The sequence below is a fragment of the Mercenaria mercenaria genome, chromosome 5, assembly GCF_021730395.1.
Source record: "Mercenaria mercenaria strain notata chromosome 5, MADL_Memer_1, whole genome shotgun sequence".
NCBI lineage: Eukaryota > Metazoa > Mollusca > Bivalvia > Venerida > Veneridae > Mercenaria > Mercenaria mercenaria.
In genome coordinates this window covers 71,261,993-71,282,407 of record NC_069365.1, presented here as the reverse complement: position 1 = coordinate 71,282,407, position 20,415 = coordinate 71,261,993, and the positions used below count along the sequence as shown (strand labels likewise).

At 33.3% G+C, this 20,415-nt stretch overlaps 1 protein-coding gene across 8 annotated transcripts in view; it reads left to right on the top strand.

The window, feature by feature from the left end:
- The window catches only part of LOC123557576 (protocadherin Fat 1-like), a 159,277-nt gene extending 139,150 nt beyond the window's left edge, over nucleotides 1-20,127 (top strand). For 2 of the 8 annotated variants that reach the window (XM_053543887.1, XM_053543882.1), the window contains 14 exons: nucleotides 418-558; nucleotides 774-908; nucleotides 1,236-1,253; nucleotides 3,444-4,488; nucleotides 4,685-4,858; nucleotides 5,127-5,287; nucleotides 5,887-6,292; nucleotides 6,664-6,816; nucleotides 7,328-7,504; nucleotides 7,932-8,129; nucleotides 8,524-9,048; nucleotides 9,440-9,574; nucleotides 10,813-10,836; nucleotides 14,476-20,127. In XM_053543887.1, coding sequence (XP_053399862.1) covers nucleotides 418-558; nucleotides 774-908; nucleotides 1,236-1,253; nucleotides 3,444-4,488; nucleotides 4,685-4,858; nucleotides 5,127-5,287; nucleotides 5,887-6,292; nucleotides 6,664-6,816; nucleotides 7,328-7,504; nucleotides 7,932-8,129; nucleotides 8,524-9,048; nucleotides 9,440-9,574; nucleotides 10,813-10,836; nucleotides 14,476-15,233 — 4,050 coding nt within the window. In that variant the 3' untranslated portion in view covers nucleotides 15,234-20,127. Of the gene's footprint in view, nucleotides 1-417; nucleotides 559-773; nucleotides 909-1,235; nucleotides 1,254-3,443; nucleotides 4,489-4,684; nucleotides 4,859-5,126; nucleotides 5,288-5,886; nucleotides 6,293-6,663; nucleotides 6,817-7,327; nucleotides 7,505-7,931; nucleotides 8,130-8,523; nucleotides 9,049-9,439; nucleotides 9,575-9,908; nucleotides 9,930-10,166; nucleotides 10,243-10,812; nucleotides 10,837-12,386; nucleotides 12,402-14,475 lie in introns of all 8 variants that reach the window. The other 6 variants (XM_053543883.1, XM_053543885.1, XM_053543884.1 and 3 more) reach the window with 6 other exon arrangements.
- The last annotated feature ends 288 nt before the right edge of the window (nucleotides 20,128-20,415 follow it).

Below are 20,415 nucleotides of genomic sequence, written 5' to 3'. Positions count from 1 at the left end.
ATTCTGTGAAATAGTTAAGATACTGACTTAGTTAAAGATAATCAGCCGTACGGAAATATTAGTTTAGTTTTACCTATTTATTTTACACCATTTGTAGAGAAAGTTATAGCAGTTTATCTTCACTACAAATGTACACTCGGTGGCAGCTTCCTGACTGTTACATTCACCTTCATTGGGGATTGTAAAGAACATTGTCAAATTCCACTGTTACAGGGAATTGAACCCACAACCTATTTGGTGGAGTTAGACTCTGTACCACTTACCCACCATATTACCAGAGAGTTTTTCTTTACAAACAATATAAGGAAAACCCAAAGTATGTATTTTTTTTTTGTCTATTTCGGTAATATGAAAATTTATTTATTTGCTGTTGTATTTTAATTCAACCTGTCATATCTATTTCTCTCTGGATTTCAGGTTATATCGTCGGACTTGGACAGTGATCCACGTAACAAGGCATCTAACTACAGTATAATATCGGGCGATCAGTTCCGAATGTTTGATATACATCCCTCAGATGGTACCATTGTAGTCCGAAATCATCTAGATCGGGAAACAGTAAGAGAATTTACAATACTTGATCTTTCCGAAAGATTTTTTACCTTAACATTGTCCATACTTGTAGGATCTTGCACACCTTTTTTGGAAAAAAACAAACTATGCTCCGAGATCAAATCTCAGTTTAAGGACTATAGTGATCTGTAATACTTTTCTTCACTTTTATCTAAAATTTAAGCAGATATTTGAAAGTAAAATTTTGTTAATATTTTTAGATTGCCTCTTACGCACTGCATGTGAAAGCTGTGAACTATCACCTGACGGCAGAAACTGTTGTGAACATCGAGGTCCTTGATGCTAATGACTCGCCACCAATGTTTACTGAGGAGAATTACACAGTATTTGTACAGGTATGCCTCTTTACTGGTATCTTCTAATAAATGTAGAGTATAGTTTAGCTATACTATAGCAATTTTAATTTTTTTCGAAATCAGTCTTAATTTTTCATAAGTAGCGAAGTTTAAAATGCTGATGGTAGTAATTTTTTGGCCATGGGAATTAATTTTCTTACTTTTTTGGCTTTAATAATAGTTGTTTTTTAAAATTTAAGTGACAAAGACTTTATCACATATTCAAAGTTATTTCGTTACTTAAAGTAATTGCAGGGCTGGTATTTTGTTTGCTTTAATTAAATTTAATTACTGAAGTTGATTAACTTTATACATAACAATTCATAGATGAATTCGCTCCTGTCAGTAAGTACCAACGAATGTTGCTTATACTTTTTACGTATTGTCCTGCATGACAGACAACAAAAACATACCCAGTTTGATAACAATCCCAGGAGGTTTCTCTCATTATGAAACCACATAATATGCCAAGTTTGATAACTGTCCCAAAATCAAATCACATACATGCCAAGTTTGATATCTGTCCCAATATCAAATCAAATCACATACATGTGAAGTTTGATAGCATTCCCATTATCAAATCACATACATGCCAAGTTTGATAACAGTCCCATTTTAAAAATGCATACATGCCAAGTTTGATCTCACTCCAAGAAATTTCATCCTTGATGAAACCACATACACCCCAAGTTTGTTAACGGTCACAAAGTTTTCACTCTGAAAACACATACATACCAAGTTTGGTGACATTACTTGAAATTGAACTTTAAATCGTTTGTTCCAAGTTGATACAACCCTAAAAATGTTTGTAATCTTAATAATACCAATTTTGATAACAGTGCAGAAATCTAACTTTACCAAAACATATCCTGGCCAAGTTTGATGGAAATCCATACTCTGTCACTTGTTACCTCAGTGCATATATTAAAAAATGCCAAGCTTGATAACAACATTGACCATGTCACATTTTGTAAGTCTTAATACATACCAAGTTTTATTACACACTAGAGAACTATTTCATTTCTACTTTCAAAGTTCACATCTTATCTTTTTAAAAGTTTTCTCTTTTTTCACACTCTGAACATACACATGTTAATGGTCTAGAGGTCTGAGATTTAAACGTTCATAATTATACATAAAAGAAAATTGTAATTAAAATGTGGTTCTATGTAGGACTTGAGACAAAAATAGTTGCAAGTACAGACAAACCTTACGTTAAGCCTACTCCTGAATTTCAATCACCCTGCTATAAAGACCATTTGTAGTCTGGTACATTTGTCACAATATTAGACTGGGTTACACATGATATTTTAGATTTGCACTAAACTTGGTACATGTGGACTGACATTTAATTGTATATAAATTATGTATGCATGTGTAGTGGATTATTTTATTGAAAAATTCAAAAATAAAGTGAAATGCAAAGACAGTTACTGCATGACATAGCATATCATTTACCAATAGGGAATTTATGTTAGGAAACATTTTGATATTATATACAAATTGTATGAAATATAAGTTGATTTGTACAATGCAAGTAAAATTGTATGCAAAACAATGCAAGTAAATCCGTATGCAAAACAATGCTAGTAAATTTGTGTGCAAGTAAATTCATATGCAAAAAATGCAAGTAAATTTGTATGCAAATGCAAGTAAAATTGTATGCAAAACAAAAATGCAAGTAAATTTGCATGTATAAAATGCAAGTAAAATGCATGGAATACTTAAAACGTCCTCTGTATTGAACTGCCTGTGGAAAATTAGACATGATGAAAATTATATACATGTACTGACCAAACACTCCAAAAGATCATATGTCATATATATTGTAATTTTTCTCTGCTGTAATTTGAATATATTCTTATTCAGCATTTGAGCTTCTTTTAGGTTGATGACATTTGCTTGTATGTGTTTTCATTTTAAGTTTTGAATGATTTGAAGTTTTTATTTTTTTCAAATGCTTTGAATTGTTGTATGTGTTTTAGATTTGAATATTTCAGCACAAACTTTTATACAAATTATGTCTTTACTTAAATTAGTATATCATACTAAAAATGATGATAATGTAAGACACTGAAAATTTTATAACAAGTGGTAAGTTAATAAAAATGTAAAAGCTTTACAGTAGGAAAAATAGAATGCAGCTTGTAATGTATATAAAAAAATTACAGTAGGAAATGAGTATGTATAGCTTGTATCAAGGAAAGAAATATGTGATGCCATTGGTATATATGTATATGATGCAGCTCATATCTCTATATAGGTATTTGTTTGGTTGGTTGGAGATGAAAAAGAGAAGTAAATATTTAGAAACATTTAGAAGTAGTTTTGAAAAATATTATGCAGATTACTTCAAGGAAAGAAAATGTGATCTCATTGGTACATAGAGACAGACTGTATTTTATATGTGCTTGTTTTGGTGGAAGATCAAAATTTAAGTCATTGAGTGAGCACCATACATAATAATTTCGTGACTGGTGTTTCTTATGTCTAGCTTATGTATCATTACTGTAACAATCTATTTTATAATTGAAGGAGGACAAAGGAGTAACGTCGTGCATTTTGAAGTTTGAGGTCACAGATGATGACCTTGACCCTAATGGTGCACCTTTTACGTTTGACATCACTGAGGGTGACGGAGAAGGGAAGTTTCAAGTCCATGATGAAGGACAACTTTGTATCGCTAGAAATCTGAATCGACAAGTGACTGCTGATTACGAACTGATCGTAAGAGTCTATGATAATGGCACGCCGGCAATGTATTCTGACGTAAAAGTTGAAGTCAGCGTTATTGAGGAAAGTACATTTTCACCTGAGGTTTCGAACATGGCAGTATCCATTAATTCATACCTAGATGAATTCCCAGGTGGCGTTATTGGCGTTGTGAAAGCTGTCGATGGTGATAAATTTGATACTCTGGAGTACGAGGTAGTTTCAGATAATCGTCACTTATTCGATATCGACAAATTGGATGGAAGAGTTCTTGCTTTCGCTGGTCTAGATTCGGGAAATTATATGATCAACGTCAGTGTAACAGATGGGAAATATACATCTTATGGAACAGTAAATGTCGAGGTTACATCGATTACAGCTGAAATGATCGCAAATGCCGTCACAATACAGCTTAGTAATGTGGATGCAGAGGAGTTCGTGAAAAATTACAAGCGAGACTTTCAGAGGGTACTAAAAAGGGAATTAGGTGTAAGGACGAGGGATATTGAAATCATCAACATACAAAAGTCCCAGAACTCATTTGAAGTGGCCAGTAGGTCACGCAGGGAGACCAACTCGAACCTTGATATCCTTTTTGCGGTCAGCAGAAGCGGTGAATATATTCCGAGGGAGAGACTGAAGAGAAAAGTTACACGCTCAGTTTCTGAACTAGAGGAGGCCATGTCGGTCAAAATTATGAAAATTTTCTCCGATGTTTGTGAAAAGGACATGTGTGAAGGTGGGGAGTGTGTGGGATTTGTAGAGTTTGATAAGGACAGTCTGGTTCCAGTCATGATGGATGGAGGAAGCTTTGTTGCAGCAAAACATAGATACACGTACGAGTGCGAGTGTCCAAACGGCAATATTGGTAAGCATTCTAGAATTATTACATGGAATTTTGAATGATAATATTCAAATGCATTGACTCCATTTCCAATAATTCTTGGATTTTCTTAGAAAAAGTTTTATTATACTAACAAGTAGAAAATTAATAATGTTTAATTAAAATGGGACCAAATATTAGAACAAGAATGATATTCTATTTAAATTTACTACTTTTATAGGAGACAATTGTCTGCCAAACCCTACCAGCTGTGACCAGAACCCATGTCCTACGTACAAAGTGTGCACTTCTCATCCTGTACATGGGTATCAGTGTTTATGTCCCCAAGGAAGGACGGGCAGACACTGTGAGAAGGATCTGGACAATAAATGTGACAATACAAACTGCCCACGAGGTAAAACTGATACTGTGTTGAAAATGTTACTTCCATGTTTATAGATATGTTTCATTTTGAATGTGCGACAGTTTTGTAATTTATTGCTAGAAATTAACTAAGCACATTTTATGAATAGAAACAGACATTTGTTTTTGAACTTTTACTAAAGATTTTTTAAAATGCTTGTGTGCAATGCCATTACCCCCTACCTGGGTTTGAACTAGGTATGACCAGTTTAAGCAACAGTTCTTTTTTCCCTGCTTAAGTGTATGTTTCTCTGCATTAGTAGGAGATTCTCCGATCACATTCTCTGGGAACAGTTATGCCAAGTGGAAGCTAGTGGACCCGATTGATCGCCGGCTCAGTCTGTCATTGAGGATAAAGACTATCAAGGAAACTGCCAGTATAATGTTTGCGAAGGGAAGAGTAGACTACAGTATTCTTGAGGTATTTTATTTTCCAAATTTAGAAATTTGATATTGATATTTTTGAAGGTTAATGTTAGGAAGAAGAAAATAAAATTGAGCCTTGCCATGGGAAAACCAACATAGTGGCTTTGCGACCAGCATGGATCCAGACCAGCCTGCGCATCCGCGCAGTCTGATCAGGATCCATGCTGTTCGCTTTCAAAACCTATTGCAATTAGAGAAACTATTGGCGAACAGCGTGGATCCTGACCAGTCTGCGCGGATGGGCAGGCTGGTCTGGATCCACGCTGGTCGCAAAGCCACTATGTTGATTTTCTCATGGCGCGGCTCATTAATCTATAAGAAGATCTTTGGAAGCTAAGAATGCAGCCAAGAAAAATAATAACTGTCTCGGTTTGATTGAGTTTGTGAGGAAGTAATTTGTAAGGATTTTGTAACTGTTAATATCGCTAATATACCTTTTAAAAAAGTATGTATTTTTTGTTTGATAAATAGGTAGAATTCATTATAAATGCTGATTATATAAAATTGGCATGCCTATTTTTATATTGTTTATTTCATATTTTTTGCATTATGTGATTTTCGCAGTAGTAATTTGTGTATATCTTTCCTTTCTAGCTTGTGAATGGAATGGTCCAGTATCGTTTTGACTGTGGGAGCGGGGAAGGCCTGGTACTTCTACCCAATCATGTCAGCGACGGCAAGTGGCACACTATCATGGTGGAACGCCATGGAAAAGAGGCGGCCATTTTCCTCGATGGACAGTTTTCCTCCTTGACGAGTGCTCCAGGAACCAATGATGTACTAAACCTCGATACAAGCGATGTTTACTTTGGTGCAGAAGTTGAAATGTATGCAAATGGCTATATTGATATTCGTAAGGGGTTCCGCGGCTGTATTGAAGATATCAGGATCTATAATGTCAGATTACCGGTCTCCGGCAGTAACGCTGTGGCCCTGTCCCAAGACTTTGAGAAAGTTGAGTTCTCTTGCAGGGATGCAGACTTTGCCATCAATGGAAATAGTAAGTATCTCATCAGTGTAAAGGGATGTACACTGTAAAATAGAAATTGAAGATATTGAGATTTTTGCACATATAAAAAATGATAATATTAAAAGTTTTATAAAGAAAACGGGTTATTGCTACATGAGAAATTCAAACAAATTACAAAAGAAATTTCTACGACAGTATTGTGAAATCTAATTTTGTGGATTTCATGTTTGCTTCATTCCATAGAATTAAATCCCAGCGAGGGAAATTTTCCATTTTTCTTTGCAATTTGAAATCCATGAATTTGTATTCTCTTAGAAAAGCATGTATCGGTGATAGTTTACATGGGCTATAGCTTGCAGAGATTCATTTATGGAATGAAGTTTTTAAAACCTTTTTTTCAGATATCTGTAGTACATTCCCATGTATGAATGGTGGACAGTGTGAGACAACGGGAAAGAACTCGTACATCTGTAGGTGTAGTAGTGATCGTTACCGTGGTGCCAAATGTGAAATAGACACTCAGCCATGTCTTAGACAACCTTGCCTTAACAATGGTGAGTATACTTGCAGTATTAAAGCTACACTACGCATTGTTTGAAAAATAGGAAAGTTACTAAAGAGAAAATATGAAATCGAATTTCTTTGAATAAATTTTCATATTGGCTTACTGGCATATAGTTTTTCTTTAAAAATAGACATATAATTAAAAACATATTTGATTAATTGCACCTTTCTTTGAATAACAAATAAAATGGACGTTCAGCATTGGTGTTTGTATTAGAATTTAGTTATACATTTTCATATAGTATTTGTTAAAATGAGCAGAATTTCATGCCGTGTTCTGTTGCTGAAAGACTGTATTATGGTCAATAGGAAATATAAAGTTATGCATTGGATTTAACAGGAAATTAAGCAGCCAGCCATCTAGCTGCTCAAAGTTGCATAAGACAAACTGAAATTTTTTAAAACTAACTCACTGCTTGACTCAAGTGGATGCTGAATACAGGTGATGCTAAGAAAGGTTCTACTATGTATCATACTTGGTATACTTCTTTTCCATTATAGGTGTGTGTGAAAATGTTATTGGTGTACCAAATGAGTTTATATGCAAGTGTGTGGGTGACTATAGAGGACGTAGGTGTGAGTATGGGAAATTCTGTCTACCAAACCCTTGCAAGCATGGGGGCACGTGCATCGAGGGACCATCTTCATTCAGTTGTATGTGCCAGGTTGGATTTACTGGTAAGATTTGGTTTGCGTTTTCAAATCCCAGATATTGTGTTGCTTTCTTACCATTTAAAAGGTATAGGAATATGGAGTAAAATAGAATATTACAGATGTTTGCTTCTTAATTTTTCATGAGCTCAGTACAAAGATAACAAATACAGTTGATACTCGGTATTTCGAATTCGGGGGAATCAAGCGTTTTACTTCAAGTTAAACAAAGTTCGACTTAAAATAATATTTTGTGAAGGTGTTTTGGGATGGGACTTGAAAATGTCTTCCAGATAGCCGGAATTTAGAGATAAGGAAGTTCAAGATATCGATTTTTACCTGTATATTGAAAAGAAGTCTTCTTAGGGTATTTTGAATTTATTAGAAAATTACATAAAAACGATTAGTATGTGTATTTACAACTTGTAACTGTTGATATATTTCACACATCCAGGGCCTCGATGCGACTCTATAGTGGACATTTGTTTGTCAAACCCATGTCAGAACCAAGGTGAATGTATACAAGAGGGAAACAGTTACTCGTGTAATTGCTCAAAGTCATATAGCGGACCACAGTGTGAGGACATCATCCTCCCTACCATCTCATCAAGCTCGGCGGGAATTAATTCCGATGAAATTTACGCAATCGCGGGTGAGTTAAAGTAAACTGTAGAAGATTATAATGTAAAAGCATATACCTTGCTCTCCATCTGTTTTTCCTTATAGGGGAATTGTCTATGAAACTTGGTTTTGTTATGGTTTTACGTTCAAGACCAGTGTAATATTAACTGACAATCTTTTAGTCAAAGCAATTAACTATTTTTTAAAACACTGATTCTTTAAAATTCTGTAATTTACAAATATAATTGATCTTCATTTCAGTATAGAAATTAGGAAACAAATAGAAGTTTACAGAATTGTTTTTCAGTTTTGACTTCCTGATATTTTCCATTTTGTTTATTTGCTATAATCAGCAGTATAATAAAGCAGTCTATTACAACTGTATATGATGAAATCATTCATTTCATGTATTTTATATATTTCAGGAGTTGCTGGAGGTTTGATTCTGGTTGTGATCATTTTCGTGCTGATTCGTGTTTGGCGTCAGAAAAAGAGGCAGCGTCGCCAAGCCAACATCACTCCTGGTATCGCAGGTGACGGTACTGAAGTCTACCTTAACCTTCTTAAAGACGATAAAAACAAGTACAAAGCTGAAAATATGCTGAAGATGGATAAAATCAATAATAGAAATAAAGCTCCACCGTCACCTCAGCCTCCACCAGTTCCCGATCGCCCTGCGTCATACACACCAAGTGCCAGAGACTCTATAAATACGTTAAACAATTTCGACCAGTTAAGAAGTTGCACCTATGGAAGTGCAGCAGACGACCTTGAACATGTTCCAAACATTCCACCATACAATTTAGATTTTCTACAAACATTTGCACCTCCCAGAAGTGTCGCTAGTATACAGCCAACCATACCTCCTCCACCACAGAGTGATACAGATTCCATTCAAAAGGAACCCTGGGAATTTGCGTGTCAAAATATTTTACAGAATTATATGTCAGGTATATAAAAAATCAGTACTTTATTTCTGCTTTCTCATTTAAAAGGCTGTGAAAACTATACCAAACTTATATTTTCTACTCAAAAATCGGTATGGTGTTTAAATGGGAAGTTGATGATTATCACTACATAGTTTTCTCCAGCATTCTTATTGCTTTTTCTAGGGAATGAAACTTCAGAGCAATTAATTAAATGAAGATGCATATTAAAATCTACCTTTATTAAAATGTTAAATGACCAAACATGCAAATTCTTACTTTTTAAAAGAATATAACATTATAATTACTTCTTGAAGAAATTTGCTACATATTAAAATGCTAAATTTTCATATTCCAGGTTGTCTTTTCTTTATATTTGCAGTTTTGTTTATATCTTTTGCATTCAATACTTCAGAAAAAAATTCAGATAAAATTTCAAAGATGATGCCAATAGGTACAGTACAGCCGATGTCACATCTCCAAGGTCAAGGTCAGGATAACACGTCCCTCAGCAGTTTACCAGTCTCGGAATCTGAGGACGACCAACAAGGTATGAGAAATTTTACATTTTTGGGGTTTTGATTTTAGCAAAATTTAATCATCTAATTTTAATTTATTGATAACATTGGTTGTAAGTAACTACTAATTAATAGATATAAACCCTTTGGTACTGTAGAAAAAATGTAAAGAACAATTTTTCATAGTTTTAGATGAAATAGCTTTTTTAGCATCATATTTACAGTTAAAGGTTTAGATTACTAAAGTTTTTCTTATATCATTTACATATACAGCCGAAAATTTTATTAATAAGTTTTTGATACATTTTAAAATTGTCAAGTCTTAGATTTTTTTCATGAAAATTAGTATTTCTCTTTGAAAAATAGATATTGTAGAATTTCCAGATTGTAAGCCAATGCACTGTTTTTAAAACTTGTCTTAATTGGCCAATACTGGTATTCTTGGTTTTTGAAAACTTTTGTGATATGATTCACATGAGTTAAAAGTCTCTAAGCACTCTGTTTTTGGATAATTAAGTGCAGCTCATTTTATAGTCTCTAATCACTTTATTTTTTACTAATTAAAAGTAACCATGGTAACGTAATTCTTTTCATGCCTTTGAACAAAATGTCATCAATACTTAGGGCTTGCTAGAAGTAGAACAGTTACTTTTGGCCCCACAGAAATAATAGATTCGGAAACAGTTTCCTAGGCGAACTGGTGAGTGCACTGAGTGACCTTGTTTCCATGGCAACAGCAGCATGACCAACCAGCTGTGTCAGTGAATTTTTGACTGCTACATACATTAATTGTCCTTGGCTTTATAATTCCAGCTCAGTGTGAAAAGAAACGAGATTGCCTAACTTTATATGCATGGTCTAAATTGTAATAAATGACGAGATGAGGAATTTTTTTTTAAAAAGACTTATACTACAGTTATTTCATAATTATGATTAAATTTCTGACTTGATTAAAGAGAGGTCATTTTTATTGCCGATAACCTTTCATGTGATTTTATTACCAGTTAATCGTTTTGATAGTTTGACCGAAGATAAATGAAAGAACAGAAAGTATGGAAGGTTGAGGAAATTTTCCGAAAATTCTGAAACTTCCTTTTATGAAAACTTAAAAAAAACAACAACAACAAAACATTCTTATATAATGAGACAGGATGAAGAATAAATTTGGTTGAAACATATTATTATATAAAGGATTTTGTCTTTTAGTTGTTACAGTTTTTTTATAGAAATAAATAAGTCAAACAAACTATGTTTTTCTTATCAAATTTAGCCAATAGGAAGAAAGGAAAGAAAGGTGATTCTTCAGCCAGCATGATGCTATCATGATCAATATTCCAATTATTGTACACAGTAACATTGTATAATAAGTTAGTCCCTGGAGCATAGCAATGAAGTACTAAGTTCAAATGCTTGTTGCAAATCAACAGAATCATATAATATTTACATTTTTTAATTTCTACAATATTAACTGCTTCAGTGTTTTCAAAAAATCATAAATTGGCAATACTTTCAATGTTAACTTGAATCATTTTGAGAATATCGGTAGAATCTTGTTTACACACAACTAAATCAAAAACAAAAAGATCTTCGAAAAATCTTTCAGAGGATTTTGAAAAAGACTTTAGTTATATCTATAGTCTGTTTCAATTGCTGTGCTCATTAATTTAGCTACATATAGACTATAACTAAGCATGCACCTTCTATACATGGATCTGTTACTATTTCAGCATTTTATGTTGCAGCTGCAAAATTGTTGCATTTCAACATATCATTTCTGTTGCTTTAAATGAATAATGTCAGCAAATATCACTGCTTAAGGGATTTTATGGTGTTTTATTTGTGTAAAAAATCATCCTGTTTACCCTGTATTTTGCAAAGTTACAAAACCATGCATCTCTTTGCCTGAAGTTTTACTTTAAAATTTGTATGACTTTTAAAATTGTTTGTTCTTTTCATCTCTTGTCGCTGCATTTTAAATTGTTGGACATTTTTTTGCTGAGCTTTTATTGTTGTTGCTAGATCTGTGGATTAAAATTTTCAGTTTTTCTATCCATATACACCCCTTAAACCAGGCTTTAGGAAATTGTTCAGTATAAAATGAGCCGTGCCATGAGAAAACCAACATAGTGGGTTTGCGACCAGCATGGGTCCAGACCAGCCTGCGCATCCGAGCAGTCTGGTCAGGCTCCATGTTGTTCGCTTTTAAAGCCTATTGGAATTAGAGAAACTGTTAGCGAACAGCATGGATCCTGACCAGACTGCGCGGATGCGCAGGCTGGTCTGGATCCATGCTGGTCGCATACCCACTATGTTGGTTTTCCCATGGCGCGGCTCAAATGTTTAGTAGATTGTTGTCTTTGGCATCAAAAGTGCTGATAACATTTTGATACTTAAAAGATTATGTTGGTTGTCCATTTAAAGAAAGTTGTCTTTAAATCATTTTGTATTCCATTTTATCACATTATACCTATAGTTAATGTTTAAAAAAAAAAAAAAGAGTCCCCTTTCTAGGATGATGAGTAACAGTATGTTGGTAGAATGTAATACTGTTGTAACTCATAAAAGATAAAGAAGGGGTTACATAAGTATTACGTTCAACACAAGAAGTCATATCTGTGCATTTTTGGTCCATGTGTGTATTGGCATCCTTATATTGGCTAGAAATCCAAAGGGTTCACATGTGCATTTTAAATAATCTGGTTGTTAATTTTTTCAATTGGTGTTTGTACCCTAAAAGCTAGTCTCTGCAGGTGTAGGTTGAAATTGACTTCCTCTAGTCCCTGTATTGCTTAATTACTGATTATGTCATTGCTAAATTATTTTCTACTTTCTATTTTTATCAAGTGGCTGAAAAGAATGGTAGGGACAAGTTTTTTTATGTTTCATCTTTTCAACCCTTACTGTATGGTGATTAATGTACTGTGGGTTAAATCACTGTGCTAGTTTATTTGCCTCTTTGGTTGGGACTTATCTTTGGTAGATATATTTTATTTTGATTTTGTTTAAGAAATATAAATGTGATTTAACTTAGTAAGCTACTTTGCATGTTGGGTATTGTCGTTTTTGAATTTTAGGACTTATAAAAAGATTTTGGATATGTTTGATTTTTATTTTCATTTTTATTTGATTAATTTTGAATGGAATTTTGTCAGTGGTGAAGAATGCATGAAGACAGAACTAAAAATTGACTGTTTTCTGATTTTCTTATCTTTATTTTGGTTGTTAAGGCTCTGTTTGTATTTCATTTCCATTTCTTTGACTTCCTTCTCTTTTACTGTTGGTGACTTTGGATTGACTGACTACAATAGTGGCTTTCATTAACAAAGAAATGACTAGAATTCTCTTTGTTCATCTATATGTTTTACAACAAAACCAGATCAAAATATCTTGAGTTAGAAGAAAAGGTTATGTCACACATAGGTTAATTACAAAGTCAAAAGTGTTGCAGAACAAAAAGAAGAAAGAAAAAAGAAATTGTTTTGGAAAATGTTGTTAATTGTCTTGAAAAATGATAGTTGATTCTTCAGATGGTGGTCCATGTCTACATGTTGGATTGTGTTACTGTAAAACTTAAGTTAGTTGCCTCTGTTGTAGTCAGTCATAGACAGATATGTTAAGATAGTTCTTAGGAACGCACTATAGAAATTACATTTCCCCTTGTCTTGTCCTCTCCTGTGTCCATCTATTCTGTCTACCCTTGTTCTGTCTTCTCTTTAAATGGTTTCATCAATTCTTTCTTACCTGGTTACAACTTTTTTCTCTCTCCTGGTTTCATCTTTTCTCTCTTCCCTGATTTCATCAGTCCTGTTTCCTGGTTCTGTCTGCCATGGTGCTGTCAGTCCTCTCTTCTCTGGTTCTGTCTATTTTCTTCATTCCTGGATCCAGTCTGTTCTCTCTGTCTTTCCATATGAACTGTTTTATAAAATTACTATTATCTTGTTGTGTAATGGAAAAGTAATTACTATTGTATTGTTGTAATGGAAAAGTTATTACTAAAAGCATTATGCTTATTGTACATGCTTAATGTATTTTATTAACAACATGCATCAATATTTGAACAAACACCTTTATACAACATGTAAATGCAGATATGAAATTATATGATTGTCTTAATAAACAGAAAAAAACATTCTCTAAATATACTTTAGACAGTATTAAATTAATTGTCAGCAGTAATTGTAATAAATTACTCAGGGTTTTGTTTTTCAGTGAAACATTGCATTTAATGCTTTGTAACATAAATGAGCCACGCCATGAGAAAACCAACATAGTGGCTTCCGGGCAGGCTGGTCTGGATCTATGCTGTTCGCTTTCAAAGCCTATTGCAATTATAAAAACCGTTAGTGAACAGCATGGATCCTGACCAGACTGCGCGGATGCGCAGGCTGGTCTGGATCCATGCTGGTCACAAAGCCACTATGTTGGTTTTCCCATGGCATGGCTCAAATGTTGTAAGTTGTGCACAAGTTTTATAGAAATCTTCAAAAATTTGTGAATGATTTATGACATTATTAGTTTTCAAAAGTGATGAAATTTCTCTGTTTTAACCAGCACATTCAGTAGTTAGACCTCAGAGTTGTCATCTCAGACATACTGTAGTGTTAGAAATGTTTGTGAATTTCTCACACACTTAGTTAGTGATTTGAAGAAAAGTTATTTAAAGCAAAATTATTAAAAGCAAGTTCGAAAGTTGAAAATCACAAACGTTTCTCGATTACATTCTTAATATACTTTAGGATGGAAGAGGTCATGTAAAGATTTTGTCTTAAGAAGGCAGTAGACAATTTTAAACCAACTGTAGTGTCATTTTTTCATTTTTTTCTGGCTTTGCATTTTTAAAGAGCTTTATATCAGATTGCTAGATTATTCTATATTTGAATAGGGTTTGAAGAAAAACTAAACTAGTATTCACAATATTTTTCATACTTTTTAGGTTACCACTGGGATACATCTGACTGGGCACCAGAAAAGTCTTTGCCAAATATAAGTGAGGTACCAGCTGGCGAATGTCCAGATTCACCTGGTTCTGAGAGTCCACACAGTAATGAATCTAACACACATATTGACAATGTCGGACACGGCCGTTATGTTACAGATGGAGAATATGTTGACTCTGAATACGTCGGCGATTCTGAATATGGCGAACATGACATGGAGGAGCCTCCAGATTTACCAAATTATGAGGAACTTCTTGCAGAGCAAAGTAGACTTCTCGATGATTATGAAATGCCAAATAGGAACATGCATGTTCATCCAGACTATTATCTCCCCTTGAATTCGAGTTTTACAAGTGCTGACGGTCAAAATGACGATTCTTGGCCGGAACCTCCTCCTGCTTACGTTGTTAATGGAGTTGAAGTAAATATAAGTGATTCGAGTCACACGACAACAAGTTCTGATGACGATAATGACTCAGTGTTGCATTATGGGTTCCCGCCATCACATTTTAACAACATAAACAGGTTGTCAATGGTTACGACTGACAGTGATATAAACGTAGACAATAGGTTATCAGCTGCGTACACAACAGACAGTGAAGTTAACGATGGGGAATATAACCGAGGTTCTGTGATTGACGATATGTCGGATATATCTGGTCTTTGTGAAATTGAGGACAGTGAGGTCAACAACAGTGACAGCGAGGATGAGAACACACCGTTAACTACACAACGAATACACACGGAGGTGTAGACTTATACATAGAGACAAAGTTTGGCTATTAAGTTTTTGTTAAAGATACAGATTATAAAACTAAGATTTGTGACCATTACAGGAATATTGTGTTAAAGAAATCTTAATTTTTACTGTGTAAAAAAAACTTGACTTACAAATAAGCTAGTTCTTAGAATTATGATACAGGAAATTTTAGTGATTTTATTTTTTCGTGCTTTACGTGACATCTAAAGGGTTGTGATTTTTTGCCATTACATAAATATTGCTATTTATAATGAGTATGTGCTTATTGTAAAGCATAGAGTCATACATTATACACTGGATAAAAAGTGCTTCTGTTTTTAGCCATTCGCTGTGTATTTCAACCAAATTTAGTCAAGTCGCCATTGTCTAAGTCAGAAAAAAATGTACACAAAATATATACTGTACCATTTAGAACTGTCTCATACAGAATGATTTCTTTATGAAAATAAGTGGTATTAAATAACATAGGCCCTTCTCCTGCCGCAATAGGTGCAACAGCATCGTGGCCTCTTTAATTGGAGTACAAGCGTACTGCAGAACTTTTCTCACGTGGAATAATATTTCAGTCTGATATTTGGTAACTAAGGACATCGTAAGATCATCATTGGCCTAAATTTTTCTAACAACTTCAGTAAACATAGTAAAGTTAAGTGAAATTAGCCAAATCATAAATGGTATTTTATTTTTGTACAATAAACTAAATTTTCAGCAAGTGTTGTATTGAGACTTATCAATTGATACAGTAGTATGAAAAAATTCTTTTTTTGTACTTTGGGGTATAGAATACTGTTCATTTTATTGCACTTGTTAGCTTTATCATTACATGTAATAGTATTTCAGTAAATTTATAGGTGCTATTTAAATGTTCATGGTTAAATTGTGATAAAACATTGCTTAATGGATGGCATACAGAACTTCATGTACCCCACCCACAGCTGCCCACCTTTCATGTGTGTAAAGCGCTTATAATGTTAATTTCCAGAATTTATTTCCTTTTTAGAGATACTGTAGTATTGTATACACTCACACTTTTAACAAAATAAGGTTGTGTTGAAATTTTTATGCCACTGTATTTTAAAAAAATATTTTAATTTACTTTTCAATGATTTAATTGTTCCACAGTTTTTGTGCCAAAGTACTGATTCTTACAACCATTCCCTGTAAAAATCAAATTGTTCCTTTTACTAGGTAATGTTGTAGTTGTACTGCCTATAATTTGACGTATGTTACAACATTTTTAGAAAAATATAAAAAGGATAACTTTAGAATAGTTCACTTTTATTGTAAAATAAAAAAAAAATGACTGAAGGCATACTTTTTGTTAATTTAGCTTACTGTATTTTGATGGCTTTTATAAGGAAGTATGTGACTAAATATTGCATATTTTTGAGATGGTCCCCCAAAATGGAATACTGAGGACTTATGGCTAATATCTACTTACAACCATGTAGTGATGTTTATAAGGTGCCATAGACACAGGCATGCATAAAATACATGACATATTTCTTTTGGAAATAATTCTTTGTTTTATTTTGTTTTGTGTTAAAGTAAAGTTTTAGTTACATAAGATACAAAAAAAACAGGAACTTATTTCTTAACATTTTTTGTATATTTAAAGGTTGTTTTTAAAACGTTTTACTTTCATCACAGAAAAGGTACATGGAGCACCTAGTGAAATAAAGCAGTTAAAAACAGTATTCTATTTTTCTTGAAAGTTAGTTTTTCTACAGAGTTGTTTCTTGTTTGTTAAACATATACTTTTTCTTCCAAGTTTTTTATTAATTGAGGCTAAGCTACGTTGTTTTCTTGATTTTACATAATTAACATTTAGCCTGCTGGCGGCAAGTGATTCTGCCTTTACAACCGGTGCAGACTGCACATCCATGCAGGCTGATCATGGTCTGCACTGTTCGCTATTCATTCAGTAAATTTTCAGTAAACACCCCTTTGATGAACAAGTGGTACTGCTCAAATTAAAAGGTGGACCAGTCCATTTAAGAAATTTAGCAGGTTAAAGTAGTTACTTATCCACTATTTATGATTGTTACAGAAAGCTCTATGCTACATTTACAGCCAAAGTATCCCAAAATATTTTAGCATATGAGAATATCTAATGGCATGAAAATTTCCTGTATCTTTGAAAACAGTTAACATAGAAACTCGGCTAAACCCATAAAGAATTAAGAGAAAAATCGTTTCTGTTACCCTAGCAGCCAAAAAAAGATGTTAAGTTTTAATTGTTAATTCAAAGTTTTTAGGTGTTGTTTGAATGTAGAAATCTGAACAGATCTCTTTATTTACAACCATCTGACCTCAGAGACCCAAGTGTCTTAAACTGCTATTAATAAAGTGCTTCCTAAATCAAGGTATCAATATGTATTACATTAAAAAGCCTGGTTGTAAGGAAACTACAGAACTCTGAACCAAAATATTGTTGTGAATACCTCACAGTGTACATTGGTTAATTGCAAAGTCTGATCTTTTTTGCAAAAGGTGAAAAAGAACTATTTGTAGATATACTGTAAAATCATTTAATTTCGTGGGCATGAAATTTCATGGATTTGGTCTAAACGGCTATTTCTTGGGGATTTGGTCTAAATGCCTATTTCGTGGGGATATGAATTTGTGGATTTCCAATTTTGAACATAAAATGAATTGGAATTTTACTTGTTTGTTGGGATTAAATTTTGTGGATTTACTTAACCATGAAATCTATGGACATTGGTCCCCCATGAATATTAATGATTTCACAGTACATGAAGACATACTTTTAAGAACATGACTGTGGGCTAAGTTCCTTACAACCAGATATTGTTCTAAAAATGTTGTGTTATATTATTTCATAATTACAAATTATACAATTATGGTTGTGATTAGGTTCTACTTCTCTCAGTAAATCAAAAACAAGTTGTTTGTCATTATTTCTACTTAAATATAAACTTTATTGTTTTAATTTATCCTCTTTTTTTGTACAAAGAAGTTAGTCTTTTAAAAAACGTTTTTGCCATTTTAGCAGATTTTAACAATATATACATACAGTCCAACCTATATTAAGCAGCCAACCAAGGGTTCACCACTATTTGCCTACTTAAGGCAAGTGGCTTCTTAAAATAAGTTGAATTAGAAAGTCAATTTGGGAAGTTAAGTGTCTTGCTGGTTAAGGCAAGTGGCTGTTTAATACAGGTGGCTGCTGTGACAAGTTTAACTGTATTCTATGTAAAACAGTACTGGTACTGTTTGAACAGTTTAAAATGTCAAATGCATCTTTTGCATGAGTTTCTTAACCCTTAGCCTGCTGGCGGCAAGTGATTCTGCCTTTGCGACCAGTGAAGACCAAGATCAGCCTGCACATCCGTGCAGTCTGATCATGGTCTGCACTGTTCGCTATTCAGTCAGTAATTTTTCAGTGAACACCCCTTTGAATAATAAGTGGTATGGCCCAAATTGAATGATGGACCGGTCCATTTTAGATATTTAGCAGGGTAAGGGTTAAGTAGAACTAAAAAATGTGGCCTGTTAATGATAAAAGTTACTTGTAGTATCCAGTTTTGTTTCTCTTGTGATAATCTTTTAAATAATAGAATTGTTTTAATCAATGTTGTATTTTCAAGTTGCCATGTTTTATTGTTTATACATGTATTTTTTCTATGTTTTAATACTAGTACTTGGTTCTTGATACAAGGCTAAATTAAGACAATGATTTGTTTCTCTAGTCTTTAAATAGGACATGAGAATTTTATCAACAATTATGTATGACCTAAAACAATTTTTTTCTTGTTCAAAGTTAACAAAAGGCAAGGTTGTGCCATTCATGTTGTGATGTCGACTAAAGCAGACAGCATGCTTTCAAATCAAATGTTAAAGTTGTGTTTTGTGCTCATTTGTAATGTTTGTTGTGATATTTTTGTTTATTATGGTGACATGACTTTCTAATAAAATAATTTAGACTGTGATCTAGGAACTAACGTAGGTCAGTACACAATATTGGTAACCAGTGTATCCTTTTGATGTAATTTCATTTTGGAATTTTTAAAGACTTTTTTTCCATGAAAAGTTTCAGAAAAAAAAACAAATAAAATGAATCTTACATTATTACTGTATTATACTTCTAAAAGTTCTTTATCTTTTTGTAAATTAATGCTTTCTTTTAAATAATTTCTAATAGGGCCTTTAATCAATGCATAAAAACAGTTGTTTGCATATTTGCCAAATATGCAGCTGTTTTGCTATTAATCTTGGTGAGTGAAGTGGGGTACAAGTTTTAATACTTATTTTTTTTCTGTAATTGTCCTTAGGTTGCATTAAGTTCTGGGTTTGAGGTTATAAAATCAAGTTTGGAGACCAGTCTGCAAGTACAAGCATCTCATTGGTTCATTTTGATGTCAGTTTTGAAATTGACTAATGAGAAGCCTGCATTATCAGACTGGTTCCCAAATTTAGTTTTGTAAATCAGTATTGCAATGGATGTATGCATGAATTTTGAAGTACTATATTTACACTGGTCATTGTGTAACCTAAACATTTTTTGCAAGTTCTGTTACTATGTTTCATTCCTGTTAAATTATTTTCTGGTAGTTAAGAAGTCCGTTTAGTTTATTCAGTAGGTAGCTCACTTCACACACCTTGACCATACACAGCGCTTTAACTACATACATGCATATGTGTAATGATTATTTTTATGATAAATCTTGTGTTCAGTTGCATTTGATCATTTGTGTAATATAATCATCATATCAGATTCCATTGTTCTATATATAGATCTGATGTCTAGATTTGATTGAACTAATATTAATATAAATGTCATATTGTTTTGCATCAAATGTTGTTTAGTTAAATTGATGATAAAATATTGAGAATTTTGTAAATTAAAAAATTAAATTATGACAAAGGGGTTTGTTGTATTTTATATAAAAGGTAACAGTGTCACATTGATAGTGGTTGGCGAAAGTCCACACTTGAAATGAGTGGAACAACTTATTTCCTATCAAATTCATGGCAGATCCTGCCCAGGCAGTCACTACAAAAACTGTACCAATTTAAGCAATGACCCAGCACTGAATACCAATTAAAAAGAATTGCAATTACCCAGCATACCATCCAATTCATATCGCTTGAACTTTGCAGCATTTTCAGCCAGACATTATGTTGTCTCATAGTCTAGACCTTTATAGTTTTC